This window comes from Mauremys reevesii, linkage group 3 (genome assembly GCF_016161935.1).
Source record: "Mauremys reevesii isolate NIE-2019 linkage group 3, ASM1616193v1, whole genome shotgun sequence".
NCBI lineage: Eukaryota > Metazoa > Chordata > Testudines > Geoemydidae > Mauremys > Mauremys reevesii.
The window spans coordinates 12,581,418-12,598,801 of NC_052625.1; the positions used below are offsets into that span (position 1 = coordinate 12,581,418).

General features: G+C 39.1%; 1 protein-coding gene and 1 long non-coding RNA gene across 14 annotated transcripts in view; one reads left to right on the top strand and one right to left on the bottom strand.

Annotated features, from left to right (window-relative positions):
- Positions 1 to 17,384, bottom strand: part of SEL1L2 (SEL1L2 adaptor subunit of ERAD E3 ligase) — an 80,145-nt gene that overhangs the window by 44,330 nt on the left and 18,431 nt on the right. For 12 of the 13 annotated variants that reach the window (XR_005595727.1, XR_005595729.1, XR_005595730.1 and 9 more), the window contains exons 3-5: positions 15,178 to 15,232; positions 10,878 to 10,983; positions 9,770 to 9,932 (exon numbers count right to left, since the gene is read on the bottom strand). Coding sequence is in view for 3 of the 13 variants with exons in the window: in XM_039528755.1 (XP_039384689.1) it covers positions 9,770 to 9,932; positions 10,878 to 10,983; positions 15,178 to 15,232 (324 nt within the window). In the remaining 10 variants the exon portion in view is untranslated. Of the gene's footprint in view, positions 1 to 9,769; positions 9,933 to 10,877; positions 10,984 to 12,549; positions 12,667 to 15,177; positions 15,233 to 17,384 lie in introns of those variants that run through there. The other variant, XR_005595733.1, reaches the window with a different exon arrangement.
- On the top strand, positions 2,099 to 4,610 carry LOC120400328. The gene is made up of 3 exons (XR_005595736.1): positions 2,099 to 2,155; positions 3,075 to 3,214; positions 4,038 to 4,610. It is a non-coding gene; the product is annotated as an uncharacterized LOC120400328 (long non-coding RNA).

Sequence of the window (17,384 nt, forward strand, 5' to 3'; positions counted from 1 at the left end):
CTGGATACTGAAATGTGTAATGTCTGACCCAGTAAAAAAGTTCAAATAGTGAAAGACCAAATGTTTTCATTTAATATAATCTCACAAGTGAGCCACACTATTGGCCAAATGACAGACTGACACCTCTGTTCTCCCACTCTGAATAATTTCAGTTCCCATGAAGAAGTGCATTTAAATGCTCCCTGAAAATGGCTGCCAATAATTCTAGATGAGTCCAAATGATGCCATTGACTTAACTGGACTTTGAATCAGTCCTTTAAAGAGTTATAGATCCAGCAATGAAGCAGGTGCTTCATGGGTAAGGCTGGAAGAAAATCATGGGCTGTGATTTTGTTGTGGAAACTACAACTTTTAACACACACCACAACTTTTAATAGTTGCAGCAAACTTGAGGGGCATTGTGATCCTGTGCACCAGGTCACAACCTCACTCATTCACAGTGTCACAACAGATGGAGAGCAGGCTGGGCCAAATTTGAGTGATGGATGTTGTAACCTGGCACACTCAAATTTGTCTCCACACCAAAACTGCAAAGTTTACATTAAAATTAAAAATGGGAACATTATGAACAAACAGTTTCAGACATAGAGACAAAAAAAATCCCCTTACAAAGCTCTAAATGCAAGAGATGATGCAAACAGTGTAGAGTCAGAATGTATATTCGCTCTATGGGAGAAAAGGAACTGGCAGATAAGCTGTGTGTATACACACCTTGAGGCACATGCCTGGATTTATTTTTTACAAGGGATCTTGAGTTTTATGATTTACCCTAGTTAATCAATTCCCAAGGTCATGAGCATGCAAGACAACCTGGGACTGCATAGTGTAGCTCTGCAGCAGACATGTACCTTTGGAGAAATGCTAGTTCTATTTTAAAATGACTTAACTCTATCTGCAGTAATTCATGTTTATATATTACATATTTCAATTCTAACACCCTCTTATTTTTAAAATGTGATTGTGATTATTATACTTAATGCAAAGTCACGGTTTCCACTTTAACCTCCAAATGTGTCTCAGTCCTTTGGCTGTAAAATTTTTGTGATGGAGACTAAAACATTGCATACATGCTTTCAGCCCAAGATCAATTTAATTTCTGTACATTTTGAGAATAAAATTATCTTGTGCATTTGAATAGGAAAATATGTAATTGGATTGTTTAAATTATTTTTGCTTCCTGACATTCTAACTCAAAAAAAGAATTTTTAAAAGTGTTACATGTTTACACTAGTGATTTATGACCAGTCATATGGCTAATTTGGGAAATTTCAAACTGTTACTGTGACCAAGTCATCTCAGGCTGGGACAATGAGAGGCAGTATGATTAGTGCCCAGAGAAAGGGAATGCCTTGCTTCACTCTATAAGCAGAGGCACTCAATTATTTTTTGTCAAAGTCCAAATTCTTGGTTAAGGTATAATCAAGGCCCAGATTCCAGAGAAAATAATAAAAAATAACAACAATAATGATACTAATAAGAAGTAAATAAAATTCTGGGGATTTGTTCAAAAGCATCTGGCGGTCCGGATTTGGCATGCGGTCCACTTATTGACTACCTCTGCTCTACAGTGAAGCTCATTTCCAGAATGGCTTTGACAGTCTCCAGAATGTTTCAGATTCAGCTTTCATCAGCCAGAAGGGTACTTCTAAAACATGATGACTTTGGGAGAGAGGGGTTATCGAAAAAAGTAAAAACTGGAGAGCGGCTGAGAACTATGTCCAGTGAGGTTGGTGGGTGAGTGGATGGGTAAGTAGATGTGAGAGAAAGAGAGAGTTGAGGGGGAGAGAGAGAGTAAAGTAATTTTAAAATAAAATCAATTACTGCAAATGATACATATTTTTTCACTATATACTTAAAATATTTTAGCAGGCTTACTGCAAACATCCAATAGTTACCTACTAAATTTAGACAAAACGCTCTTCTCAGATCCACATGGTGGATTGTGACTGATATTCTGCTCTCCCTGCATGCACAGATCTCCTCTCTTTTAAAATCTGATTTTCAAAGATGCCATTAGAATAATCTCCATATAAAAAGGCACTAAAACTATCAAGGAAGTCTACAAACTAATTAACGATTACAAAATTTGTCTTTGACAGAAACAGAGGACCCAATAAATTCACAATTCAGCACGATACTCCCCCATATCCTCCAAGTAAGTTTGATGTTGAATTATGCTGTTTAATATATGGTCAGTGGCTAATAAATTTTACCATCAGCCATGATTTAATCAGGGATGAGAACTCTGGCATAGCATCGATAACTGAGATATGGCTGGATGAAGCTTCACCATAAATAACTGGCCCAGCTGATTTCCACTAGGTATTTAGTTCAGTATGAACTCTGAGAAGGGACTGTGATGGAGTGGCTGTGATTTTTTTTTATATTCAATGTGAGACATAGCAGGTTACCTGCTCTAAGGACTTGATTCAGTAAAGTACTTAAGTATATGTTTATAGTTATGCATTTGTGTAAGTGTTGCGTGTGTTCAATTGTGGATTAAAACAGGATCTAATAGAGTGTGTCCATCTAATGTATGAGTCACAGGATGACATAAGGAAAGGCTTAATGGTAGTTTACAAATCTCCCTTCACCTAGTGCTTTCACAGTGCTGGTGAATGTGCTTGGTGACTTCAGGGTCCATGCTGATGATGATTCTTTTGGACTGGTTTATAGCCATTAATGTCACATGATTACTATAAGGTTGTCCCAGGTGTTTTTCATTAGGTACTCTGGCCTTGGAATCTCTTAATCTATAAAATTAGTTCTATGACTTAATTCTCTCCTTAAATAAATAATTGGAAGAGCTGTGGGATCTTAGCCATTTACAGTGCTAGACTATGGCACTGGTCCAAGACAGTAAAACATCATACTTTAAATTGTAGCAATATTTTTCTCTGATACCATTTATGGATTGATCAATTATTTTAATAAGATTTACAGGATTCCATTGGATTTAAGCACTAATCCTATTGTGAGCCAGTGCCTGCAGAACAGCACTTACTTAGATTGAATATTGTGGTGAAATGATAAATGATTTAATGTGTTTCAGAAGATTCGGTTCTCTTTTGTAGAGCCTGTCACCATGGAAATTAGGCACTAATGAAGGAAATTCAACAAACAAAAGACAATCAAATGTTAACACGAATGGATCTTGAATTTTATCCTGATGATCTCTAGACGCTGGCTTTCCCAAGAAGAGCCAAATTCAAAGGTGGAGGCCTTCAACTAACACTACTACTGCTGGCCCTTTGGGGGGAGGGGGATTATGTTCCTCACTCTAGCCCCTTTAATCACTAGCTCCTCTGTAAATTCCAGAATAGAGGAAGCTCTGGTGGGAACTGAGCAAGATGGGAAAGGGTTGGGGAACAGCACATGCTGCTATAGCCATTTTGGCTTGCACCACAAGCCATTACAGCAGTAGGGAGTCTGCTGTAATTTTGAGTTGCTCCCAAGGCTTCCTGGGTATTTTGGCCCCCACAGGAGCCCTGAATTCAGAGGGTGCAAACATGGCTTAAAGTCATGCTCACCTTGGGTTTTGCCTTCAATATGGCATCTGCAGGGAGGAACAACACAGGAGCTGACGTGGGTATTCAAACTGAGGTTCTGACAGCAAGCACTTTCAGATGACATTAATTGCTGTGATGCTGTGTACGGTGAGAGGAAGCTGAGATGTCTCGTGGTGTGCCACAGACGGTGAAAGGCATAACAGATCATTGCTGCTATCTTGGAATTCAGGAGTATTATTGGATTTAATAGGACCTTGAGGCTGCCTACTATTCTGATGAAAGTTGGGAATACCCCATCAATATACAATGTGAACACTCTCATAGTTATTGATTCCTCTTGCCAGCCAGTGCCATTCTTGGCTTGCATAGCAGCCAGTTTATTTCCATTCATCTTTGTGTCATGAAATGAAAGAGTAAGAATGTGGCATCAGTGCAGTGGAGCAACAACAAACATGAAGGTGCAATTTCCATTCTAACCCTTGTTTTCAGCTGCTGATAGTGTATTTTTCTGAAACTTTCAACTTCTAGGATGAAATTTGTCATCGTTTTTTGTATGGAATATAAACATAGTTCAGCAGTGGTGACAAGATGGAACCCTGAAGGACATTACAGGTAGGGTCCTTCACAGAGGATGAGCAGCTCCGCAATAATACTCTAAAAGATTTCTCTGAATCGAAGGAGAGAATCCACAAAAGAGCTACTCTGCCCACTTTTGCAAGAGCCTCCAGGTGTATCAACAATATTTCATTGACAATCGTCAAAAGTTGTTCATGGATTATTAAAATTGTTTTCACAAGGACAACCTTTGATATCAATAGTTTCACTTGCATGCCCAGACTGGTATGGAGCAAGAATAGTGATAGATTAAGTGTAGTGGGAGTTGATTTATTATGATCCTCTATATAATCTTCCCTAAAACGGGAGGTTCAAGACATGATTGGAAAAAAAATTAATTTCCAACAGTCACTACTTGGGCCAGGGACTAACCACCTCTGGAATAAGCAAGACTGGGCAGCTTGTCCTTTTGCTCTACCACCATTCATCTTAGCTGAGAATTAAGTGAAGAGTTACTCACAGCAAATAAAACATTTGACTTTACTACCATGCTGAAGCAGTTGTAATTAATCAAACTACTTACACTTCATAATGGTTAACACTTTCATTCAACAATTGCCATAGCACAGAAATTAAAAAAATCTGATCACTCTGAGCAAGTTTTTTTTATCATTTGGAGCTCCAGCTTTGTCACTTCCTGGTGTCAGCTGATCTGTGAGGACAGTCCAGGATGAATGAGGTGTCAAAGTGTGACTATGTCAATGGCCACAAACAGTTGATTGTTATGATGGTTCCTTTAAATTAGGAGCTTTATTGCTCAGGATTTGAGCAAGACATTTCTCTTGGATAATTTTGCAATTTTAAAACTCCTTTGTGGAAAGATGTATGCAGAAATAGGTCCACCATCTCAGCAGAAGTGAGAAGATGGCTTAATCTCACTATGTCAGATGTGTATTTCTAACTGTGGGGCAGGCAAACCAGCTAACTGGTATATGACCCATAACAATTTAACAAGTGGCATTGCAATTGTAATCAAGGCAATCCATTTATGTATAGGTATCAAAGAAATGTTAATCAGGCTAGCAATCCCCAACTCATTCATGTTGTATTGATAAGAATCAAAGAATAGTTGCTAAGTGTATTTGTCTGTGTTTACCTATATCCAGTTAGAAGTTTATCAATGTAACCAAATTAGCTTTTAGATCAGGGGTAGGCAAAATATGACCTGTGGGTCCAGCTAACATTTCTGTCTGGCCCGCCAGGCTCTTTGGCTGCCCCCTCGCAATCTCCGGGCCACTAAAAGTCCCACAGTGCAGCGGGGCATTCAGGCAGGCTGCCTGCCTGCCATGGCCACACGCCGCTCATAGAAGTGGCTGGCTGCTGCTGGCGCGTCTCTGCGCACCCCTGCCAGAAGGAGGCAGCTCCGCATGCTGCTATCGCTCCCAGCATTGTCCCCACAGCTCCCATTGACCAGAAACTGGCCAATGGAAGCTGTGAGGGCAGTGCTTGTGGGCACAGGCAGCGCACGGAAACCCGCTTCCCCCCTCCCACCAAGGGGCGCATAGAGACGTGCCAGCAGCAGCCAGCCACAGCTGCTTCTGGGAGTGGCGTGGGGCCATGGCAGGTAGCCTGACTGAGCCCTGCTGCACTGCTGGCTGGGAGCCACCTGTGGTAAGCGTCTCCTGGAAGAGCCTGCACCCTCGCACCCCCTTCCACACTCCAACCCCCTGCCCCAGGTCAGAACCCCTCCTGCACCAAACTCCCTCCCAGAGCCCACACCCCTCACCCTCTCCTGCACCCCAACACTCTGCACCAGCCCGGAGCTCCTTCCTGCACCCAAACTCCCTTCCAGACCCCGCATCCCCTCCGTTAATATAGTAGAAATGTGCAGCCTGTGACGACTTACCAAAATTCGTGGAGTGGCCCCCCTTGCAAAAATTATTGCCCACCCATTTTAGATGCTAAATCCTTTTCATGACTTAATTGCCTTACATTATCCAGGTGATTGTGTTCAGTTAACCTTAAGATCAAAGATGTGAGAGACTGCAGGAAATTAATATTACTTATATTATCTTCATCTTATCTGTCCCTATTATAATGAAAGACCGGCTAATTGCTTTATGCAAATGAGTATTACTAAATTACCTGTGTATACATAAGAAATTGAATGTCAACTTTAAAGTGATGGGTCAGTGTGTCCTCAACAAAGAAGAACCTTCAGAGTCACAGGCTGTGCTCAAAATACTTAACAGCCCACTTCAGCTATAAAAGAGAAACCTCCAGCCTGATCTGGCATCGCTAGTCTGCTGAACTTTGAACAGGGAAAAGTTTAAGTTGTGGGAAAGAGATCTTCCAATAGTTATTTGGAATACCCTGGAAAATGCAGGGAAAGACTCTAACAGACTGTACATCTAAGCTACATTTGGATTCTAACCTTTTCCGGATGATTCCAAAGAGACTTTTTGAAGCCAGCAGACTCGTATATCACTGCTACAAACCTGATATAAGGACCTTGTAAGCATCTGTAATGTATATAATCTTTTAGCTATTCAATAACCCTCTTCTTTTCTTAATAAATCTTTAGTTAGTTTACTAAGAATTCGCTGACGTGATATTTGGGTAAGATCTGAGACATATATTGATCTGGGTAAGTGTCTGATCCTTTGGGATTGGTAGGATCTCACATATGGTGACTAGGGTTTTCAATAATCTCTTACTATATGTGATGTTATTGATATAATCTGGGACCATATAGAACATGGTTGCAACCAAGGTCCTGTAGTGGCACCAAATCTTATGGAAAAGGGGGTCATATGAGGTGTCTAAGACCAGGTTATGGGTTGCTGGCTATGATTATGCTGTCTATATGTATGTATCATTTTGTAGTTGAAGTTATGAATATTGGCTCTATACTGTCTGTACTTCAAACTATGCTATGCTTCTGGGAAACATCCCAGACAAGTTGGTGTCAGCTCTGCCTAGCCTGCTTGATGGTCCATTAAGGACCATCAGCTACACAACTGACCCATGGAGAGAAGGCAAATACGCCTTGTAACTCAGCAAAGTATGCAGGGACTTGCCCATGTGACTCCAGACTCCAATTTGCTGTAATTTTCCACAGTAAGAACAAAGAAGTGTTCTTACACCTGGAAAAGTCTATAAAAGGCTGATGCCTCATCTCCACCTTGTCTTCAATCCTGCTTCATAACTCTGGAGGAACTTTGCCACAAACTGAAGCTCTGAACAAAGGACTGATGACCCATCCCAGCTGGGGATGTACTCCAGAGACTTGATTTAAACCTGCAGTTTACTTCATCACTGCTACAAGCCTGAACTAAGAACTTTGCCATTACTGTATGTAATTGATTCCATTTAACCAATTCTAGCTCTCATCTCTATCTTTTTCCTTTTATGAATAAACCTTTAGATTTTAGATTCTAAAGGATTGGCAACAGAGTGATTTGTGGGTAAGATCTGACTTGTATATTGACCTGGGTCTGGGGCTTGATTCTTTGGGATCGAGAGAACCTTTTTCTTTTATTGGGGTGTTGGTTTTCATAACCATTCATCCTCAGGACGATTGGGACTGGAGGTGATACTGGGAGACTGGAGTGTCTAAGGAAATTGCTTGTGTGACTTGTGGTTAGCCAGTGGGGTGAAACCAAAGTCCTCTTTGTCTGGCTAGTTTGGTTTGCTTTAGAGGTGGAAAACCCCCCGCCTTGGGCTGTAACTGTCCTGTTTAAGCAATTGGTCCTGAACTGGCACTCTCAGCTGGGTCCTGCCAGAACCGCGTCACACTATATCAGACCAACTTGTCTAGATGAGAGTCTAAAGGGGCCTGTGTTTGGCTTCTTGTTAATCATTGTGGTACTGCAGAAGCTTTTTTGTTACTGGCTTGGTGAATCTACTTATAGAATAAACCACCAGTTTTGAGGATTGTCTGTCCTATTTCTTGCAGTCTGCCCTGAGTGTGGCATTCTCAGTTTGGTCCATCCCCGGCACCCAGTCACACTAATTCACAGAGGTGCTAGACCAATTTTTATAGCGGGAGTGCTGAGAGCCATTTAGCCAAACTGTAAACCCTGTATATAATGGAAACCACTTCAAGCCAGGTGTGTGGCAGCACCCTTAGTTCCAGAACCTATGCTAACACACTGTTTCTAGACCTACCGAAATATGAGTGTGTCCTCTGTTTAGTTTGAGTAAGAAGCCACCTTGGTTAGTCTCATTGTTGCCATGAGATTTGAAGCAAACACAAGTTTTTCTTGACAAGGCTTTAAAGTGGACAAGACAGAAATCTGGCAACAATGATACCCAAGCATAACAAGATCACAGTAAACATATGTAAACATCAGAGTGAGTGATGGAGTAGTCTGAGAATTTTTATTTACGAATTTATTTTATTCCAGATCTCTCTCCGTAGGTGGACACACCCACACAAATCTATCTTTGGTATCTGGGCACCTTTTACACCTGAAATTTGAGACAAAGTGTGCCACACTGCCTTTGCTTATGCTGTCTTACATATCTGCTTTAACAAAACAGTCAATTCAAGGCCATGTGAATCATCCAGCAAGGTTGGATGACTTATTCATTGTTATATTATGAGTAAAATTATGGGGTTTCTCTTGCAGAATTGGGTCCATTCGAGTGGTCCTGGTTATTTACTGCCATTGTGTGAACATGGATTGGGTGTGCTATGGAGGTGGTAGAGTAAGTCCTAAGGTGATGTGAATCTTGCATGATTCTGTAGAGAACCTGAGCAAGGTCCATTCGGTTTGAAAGGAGTCCCATTAGTCCTTGCAGCTAGAAGACACGTGGTCGTAAAGGGGTTTTACTCCCCTCCAAAATTCCTTCAAGTGACATCTGGTGTGTTACAGTGAAGATTAAGCAACTCAAAGTTCCCCATCATGCAATGTTAGAATATTTTGTATTTTTAATTAAAACTACTGTTGTCCAGCAGAAAGTTAAAATTCTGGACAATATCACTAGCTACAATTGCAACAACTAAACATAGTTTTCAGCATCTGTGTACAAATATCCAAAGTTAAAAATAATCAAGTTACTGTCAGGTGGTGCTAGATTCAAAAATTAGATTTTAAAGTTACAGAAATAGTAATGGAAAGCAGTATGTTGTTTCTAGTAAAACATTTCCTGGAGTGTTTATACCCCCAAAATTGCACTTTATTCCTAGTGCTTGAGAAAGTTAAACTGACTACAAACATACCAGTAAGTTACACTGATTAGTCTAGTATCAGAGGGGTAGCCGTGTTAGTCTGGATCTGTAAAAGCAGCAGAGTCTTGTGGCACCTTATAGACTAACAGACATTTTGGAGCATGAGCTTTCGTGGGTGAATACCCACTTTGTCGAATGCATGTGATTAGTCTATTTCAATTGTGCAACATGAACAAAGTTCTAAAAACAATCAATCAACTTATATAGTGAAAAGTAAAGTAGATTTTTAAAATTCAGTTGTAACTATCTGGTGATATTATTTAAAAATGGATTTAACTGGAGAATGATTAAAACAATTTGAATTAATACTTACCTGTTGTGTGGTCCCACATTATACCAAAATATATGTAAACAAAATACACCACACCTTACTGCTTTTCAAATATTAAAAAGCTTTCCAGTTGAGTAATGTCCTATTTAAAGCTTTATACACTTAACATCCCCCCAAACAAAACAAAAAACTACTTACAGTTTGGCCTTTATGAGATCCTTTTTCAGCCAAAGTCTCATATAATGTCACAGCTGCAGTTATATTTTGAGGACCATGATAACCAAACAGCAAAGCAGCAGCCAATTTCTCCATAGCTTTCAAATGTCCCATATCTGCTGCTTTGGTAAGGAGTTGGTAAGCTCTGATTTGAGAATATGAAATTCAGGTTTAATCATCTGATATTAATTTCTCCCCTCAAGTACAGTACCTATATCTCTAAGAAGAGATTTAGCAACTAAAGTATACTAATTCAAGAACTAATTTCTATTATGCACGTCCTGAAAGCTAACTAAAACATGCTTCTCTGGCAGCAGAGAAGTTTTAATTTCTTTCTTTGCAGCCGCCCTTCCTTGAACAGTAACTTCAAATTCATGTGATTAGTAGAGCTGGGTCAAATTTTTCAGATTAATAGTTTGTTTGCCGAAAAATGTAGTGCTAGCCAACCTATTATGTTGAGCGTAACGCTTTCCTTATAACTCACTTGTGACGTAGGAAACTCAGTGGCTAGAGTACTTTCCAGCAATACGAGAGACCAAAGTTCAACTCACTTCTCCATATCAGACGTAGAGGGAAATTTAACCTGGGTCTCCCCCATGCCACGTGAATGTCCTAACTGCCGCCACCACCCAGAAAAAAAAAACTTTTTTTGGATGGATTTGTTCAGCTGGATAGACTTTTTTTTTCAATTCACTAGAATTTTTCCACAACTAATGGACATTTTAATTAATTAAACTGATTTTTTGTTGTTGCTGATTTGTATGCTTTATCAATGTAGAATGCAAAATTCCAATTAAATGCAAACCAATCTAGGAAACTAAGATAGAATAGAAATATTCAGTAACGCTGAACTTGACAAAGTCACCGTCGGTCCCAATCCTGCCAAAAGTGATGCCCAGGAATATTTTTCCTCTCGCAAGGTTCTATTGATGTCAGTGAGGGTCTGTACTAGGAACTGTACAGTAAGATAAAACTCTTCATGGGATGGAGACCTAGACTGTAAACTCCTCAGTGCATGTTCTTGTTTGTCTTTATAGCACGTTACCTTTATTATTGATTTAGCCCCACAAGTGCTAGAGTTCAGACTTACTCCTCTTTCTCTTTTTTGCTTTTGGAATGTTTCAGGATTTTGTTGCTCATTTTATAAAGCTGATGTCCTCGCTCCTCATTCTTCTTTCTCCTAGCCAGATCTTCTGCTATAGGTGTACACAAATGTAAATCAAAATGATCAAAAATTTTAAAATAAACCACTTTTTTTTAACTAGAGCAAATACTCTTCTGATACAGTTGCTGTGATTCCCAACTACATGTGACAGGTTTATATTTGAAAATTTTCTCCTTTTAGATCAATTTAGATTAGAGATTCAATATCCATTTGTACATGAGTGCAGGTAGTTGCAATGACTGATACTAAAGAAAAGAAATACAGGTAGTCAAATGTGCCTGTCATATCAGCATCCAGAATACTGATAAAATCTTGGAAGATCTTCTGTGTTGTTAGTTTAGATTATGCCAGGTTCTCTGTGCAGTGATACTTGGAGACAGATCTGTAGAAGCACTCAGAGAGCCTTAGTCTCTGATTAGAGTTGAACCTTAAGGCAGTGTTGCTCACTGAGAGATGGGTATTGGTTTTGGCCTGAAATTTATGAAAAAAGAGATTGCCTGCATTCTGTTTGTTACTCTTAGACTATACTCAGACTCCACATCACTGATTTCTTATGCAAGGGAAAACAGACTTGAAAAGCCCTGGACATCTGCTACTGTTCATCAGAGGGGTGACACTGGTGTTGGAAGAAGGGGCAATAGTGTGCATAACTTAATAAGTGCTTTGCTGAATTGGAACCTAAATATGGGCTTAATTCCACCACTATTTACTAAAGCACTTAAGCTTGAGTTCTACTACCTTCAATGGAACTTAAGCATGTGTTTAAAGTTAAGCACATAGACCTGGTCTACACTAGGGGTGGGGGAGGGGAATCAATCTAAGTTACGCAACTTCAGCTACGTGAATAACGTAGCTGAAGTCGACGTACTTAGATCTACTCACCGCAGTGTCACTGCAGCAGGTCAACTGCTGACACTCCCCCTTCAACTCTGCCTATGTTTTTCGCTCCAGTGGAGTACCAGAGTCGACGGGAGAGCGCTCGGCGATCCATTTATTGCGTCTTCACTAGACACGATAAATCGACCCCCGCTGGATCGATCACTCCGGAGATAAGTTTAGACATGCCCATAAAATGCATAAAGGGCCATCATGCCTATGGGATGGCATTCTTTGTAATCTGTGTCAGATAATGGTCCCTGACTGGTAAATATGGATTCAGGGACAAGAGCTTATGAACTATGTAATCAAGCTCTGGCTAAAGTTTAACAAGTCTCAGAAAATTTCAGAATCTGTTTTAATCTAAGACATAAGCTAGACTATCTCCAGTGGACAAGGTTATATACTGTTAAAATTTGGGCAAATTCAGAACTTTATATTAGGGCTGTTTCTTACAGTCTGGTTATCATTCACTTTGGGCTCTATTCTAGGTGTGCATGGTAGCCCTGCCTACAGTTAAGACTGACATGTTGCTTTATAAACCCTGTTTTCAGTTGCTTATAACTTTGCAAAGCTTTAACCATTTGGGATGAAATATTCCATGTCAGGTATCTGCCTTGTGCTGAATTATTTTGGAAATTTTCATCCAAAAAGGGTTAGCCATTTCTGAGAACAAGGCTAGGGAAAAATACATTGTCTCGCTATGTTTTAAAAAAATTACCTCCACCTCTTCTTTGAGAAGTTCTAGTGCTGCTGTGCTTTGGAGCAGCAACTTGACATATGTCAGGGGCATGGTCTTTGTGTCAGGGATGTGCCTCCTGCCATCTCCTGGGAAATCTGTCCAAATTTGGAAAAGTTATAAGCATTTGAAAAATTGCAGTTTGCGCATCCTCAGAGACTTGCTAGAGCTGTGAAACACAATTCCCTGAAGAGTCCATCTGCACTGAGCATCCTCAAGACCAGGGCTGTAGAGATCTGAAAAGGAGTTTTCCTGTAATTGCAACAGTGTTGCCGGGGCTATGCAGGGTCCAGGACCAGTCACAGAAACGGAGGGTTGGGAGTGAGTCTGTTCTGTGCTTTCAGTGCTCCCGCTGCTGGACCAGGCAGTGTGGGGGAGGAAACCAGCTAAACCAAACACAAGGAGGACAAACCCAAAAATGAAGAGGAGTGAAGAGAAGAAATTGGGAGAAGGGGTCTGGGAGAAGGGGGAATGACTGGAGGCTGGCTGGGTGGAGGGAGAAAGGGCAACTGGGACTGAGAGCTAGGTGAAGACACTGGGACTGGCTGGGCAAAGAGGCTGTCTGAGATCCATGGGCTGTGCCTAACATGGAGAAACTCTTACCATTATCTATATCTAATTTACCTGCAGAACAGTATTTAATAAGAATCTGATTCTGCACCTATTTCTCTCAATGAATGATTCAGTGCACTTTACTTGCTCTTAACATATCACTATAACATTTTTAGATACCCATACAAAAAAAATCCCAACAAACAGAGTTAAAATGAACATTGCAGCCATGTAGCAGTGGGTTGTGTGCACTTAACCTTTCAAAAATATTAAGCAAAATCCCAACCATTAGAAACGCAAAATGCAGCTACAGTACTTTTCAAATAAGGCACCCAAAATAACTTAAGTCTGCCCAATAGTGATCTGGCCCCGATGCAACTTAAAGTGCAGTCGGTCTGCTCTAAGTTATACCAGCTGGTAATGCCCCTCTAAGGCTGTTAAGCAGTCAGAGATGGCCAGAGTGCAAAGTGCGCTGGCCACTGCCTCTCCAACCTTAAATATTTCCCCACCACCAAGGTGGTGGGACAGAGGAAGTATTGAGCCAACTATGTTGGCTTTACATTAAACACTCCCTCAACCCAGGGAAATCCCCCATTGGCTATTTAAGCTATCTTTCCAGCCTCTTTCGACCACAAAATGGTTACAGCAGTGGCCAGGATCTGGACCTAGACCTCTGCTAGGAGAGACCAGTAAACTAAGTTTTATTTCTCTCCTCTGGAAGCATTAGTAGAACTTTGGGTCTAATCCGAAGAGCTTTAATTTTAGGATGTATACCTAAAATATACCTCCTGTCTGAGCCACTTCAAATTCTTCAGAAAAAATCCAATATTGGCTGGCCCCAGATGTAAACTATCAATTTTAATTTTAGAGACTGGGCCAAAATCAGGCTTATAAACAGAAACTCAGTTTCTATTGCACCTTAGAGAGACATTAAGGATTAATTACTAACAAGAGGAGTCTGTCAGAAATTGGGCTCAGAAGAGACTTTAATCTGATTAAAGTACATGGTCCTATATATTAAAAATGAGAAAAGATCATTGTAAGAACAACATAGTAAAGCTACTGAGTTAAAAGCAAATTATGATGCCAAGAAAAAATACCATCTCCACAGTACCTAGCCACAAGGCTCATTCTTTGTGAATATATGATGGATTATTAAAAATCAAACTTTTTACAAAAAAATCTAGCAAATAAATGATTTACAGGTATAAAAATCTTCAGTGAACTTTTCAAATACTATAAAAGAAAATAATATTTTAATCTTAAAAAACACAAACCATTCCTTCCATTATCACTGATACTTTTTACTTTGGTAAATGAGTATGAAAAGATTGCAGTTATTTTGGGTGAAGATGCAAATCAGCCTCTAAGCTCTGTATTTCATTGCTAAAAATACATTGAACATGGTCCTAATTTTAAGGATACTTTTAGGCATCTACTTAAAAGTTTAAGCAAATTTTTAAGCACTTTGCTGCATACTGATGGAATTCAGCACATACTCAGAATTAAGTATGTGCTTAAGTATTTTTGCTGAATTGTGAAATCTTGACCCCAGTGAAATCAATCACAAACCTTCCATTGATCTGGATGAGGCTAAGATTTCACCCTTAGTGCATTGCTATTCTGAACATAATAGGACAGATTGTGACTCATGTGCTCCATGTGAGAGGGGTACTCCACACAAGGATCATCCCCCTACTGTGCAGAATGAGATCGTAGTTCCCTTTGCTTGCATTATGAATATCATTTTTTGTATATAATGTGTTGTGGTGTTTTCAAATAAACTAAGGATAGAACAGACATATTAGATCATCATTTTGACAATTAACAGCAAACTGTTAATATTGCATTAACTAGAGGTAGTATGTGGAATGGACATGGTATATCACAAATACATGAGAAATCAGAAACCTTTCAAGCTTATTTAGCTTAAAATATTTACCAATAAATGTCTACCTTTTATAAAGCTTGTATAGTTCTAGTAAATGCTGTCTTAATCAAACACCACTCTACATAAGCTGAGGGAGTGTATAAAAGATATGTACTTACAACCAGATCCTTGTGAAGAAAATGTATCTTGCATTGTTAATAGTTGACTTTCATTCAGTGCTTCCTGAAAAAATAAGTTGCATACATTTTTTTTCAAAACTGGTTTAATGTTTTTGATAAATCTTACATGGATATTAAGCTGTCTTTATTCCAGTATACTACATTAGGATTCATAAATGAAATTACATGTGTGCTTTGTTGCAATTCTTTACCCACTTTTATTCTCAATTCATATAAGGTATATAAATTAAACATAGTCTTATTATGCTGCCATATGAGCTACTGAACCATACTTGCAACACATGTTAAACCCCAAATCCTGTAAATAAAACATTACCAGAATTCAGCGTAGCTAATTCTGAGATGGTATGCATACATTAGGGCTGTCGAGTGATTAAAAAAATTAATTGCGATTAATCACACTGTTAAACAATAATAGAATATGATTTATTTAAACATTTTTGGATGTTTTCTACATTTTAAAATATATTGATTTCAATTACAGCACAGAACACAAAGTGTACAGTGCTCACTTTATATTTATTTTCATTACAAATATTTGTGCTGTAAAAAAACAAAAGAAATAGTATTTTTCAATTCACCTCATACAAGTACTATAATGCAATCTCTTTATCATGAAAGTTGAACTTACAAATATTGTTTTATTTTCGAATGCAGGGTTTTTTTGTACATAATTCTATGTAAAATTTTAGAGCCTAAACATTCATTCAGTCCTACTTCTTGTTCAGATAAACAAGTTTGTTTTCACTTGCAGGAGATAATGCTGCCCGCTTCTTGTTTACAATGTCATCTGAAAGTGAGAACAGATGTTCGCATGGCACTGCTGTGGCCGGTGTCGCAAGATATTTATGTGCCAGATGCGCTAAAGATTCATATGTCCCTTCATCTTCAACCATTCCAGAGGACATGTGTCCATGCTGATAATGGGTTCTGCTCGATAACGATCCAAAGAAGTGTAGATGCATGTTCACTTTCATCATCTGAGTCAGATGCTACCAGCAGAAGGTTTTCTTTTTTGGTGGTTTGGATTCTGCAGTTTCCACATCAGAGTGTTGCTCTTTTAAGACTTCTGAAAGCAGGCTCTACACCTCGTCTCTCTCAGATTTTGGAAGGCACTTCAGATACTTAAATCTTGGGTTGAGTGTGGTAACGATCTTTAAAAATCTCATATTGGTACCTTCTTTGTGTTTTGTCAAATCTGCAGTGAAAGTATTCTTAAAATGAACATGTGCTGGGGTCATCATCCGAGACTATTATAACATGAAATATATGGCAGAATGCGGGTAAAACACAGCAGGAGACGTACTATTTTGCCCCAAGGAGTTCAGTCACAAATTTAATTAATACAAGCGTCATCAGCATGGAAGCATGATCCCTGGAATGGTGGCCGAAGCATGAAGGGGCATACGAATGTTTAGCGTATCTGGCACGTAAATACCTTACAATGCTGGCTATAAAAGTGCCAGGTGAACACCTGTTCTCACTTTCAGGTGACGATGTAAATAAGAAGCGGGCAGCATTATCTCCCGTAAATGTAAACAAACTTGTTTGTCTTAGTAATTGGCTGAATAAGAAGTAGGACTGAGTGGACTTGTAGGCTCTAAAGTTTTACATTGTTTTGTTTTTTAGTGCAGTTATGTAACAAAAAAAATCTACATTTGTAAGTTGTACTTTCACGATAAAAAGATAGCATTATGGTACTTGTGAGGTGAATTGAAAAATATTTCTTTTGTTTATCGTTTTTATGGTGCAAATATTTGAAATAAAAATAATATAAAGTGAGCACTGTACACTTTGTATTCTGTGTTGTAATTTAAATCAATATTTGAAAATATAGAAACACATCCAAAATATTTAATAAATTTGAATTTGTATTTTATTGTTTAACAATGTGATTAATCACAATTAATTTTTTTGAGTTAATTGTGTGAGTTAATAGCAATTAATCGACAACCCTAGCATATATCAATTGTTTGGGTTAAAGTCTATATTACAAACACTGTACCATGTTGATTTTCAGGTTAAGTAAAACTATGGATGCCAAAATTCATAGCAGCAAATTTCGTGATCATCAACAGGGTGCGTAGTCAATGTATTTATTGATGATTCCTTAATAAAAAAAATCAGAGGGGTAGCCGTGTTAGTCTGGATCTGTAAAAGCAGCAAAGAGTCCTGTGGCACCTTATAGACTAACA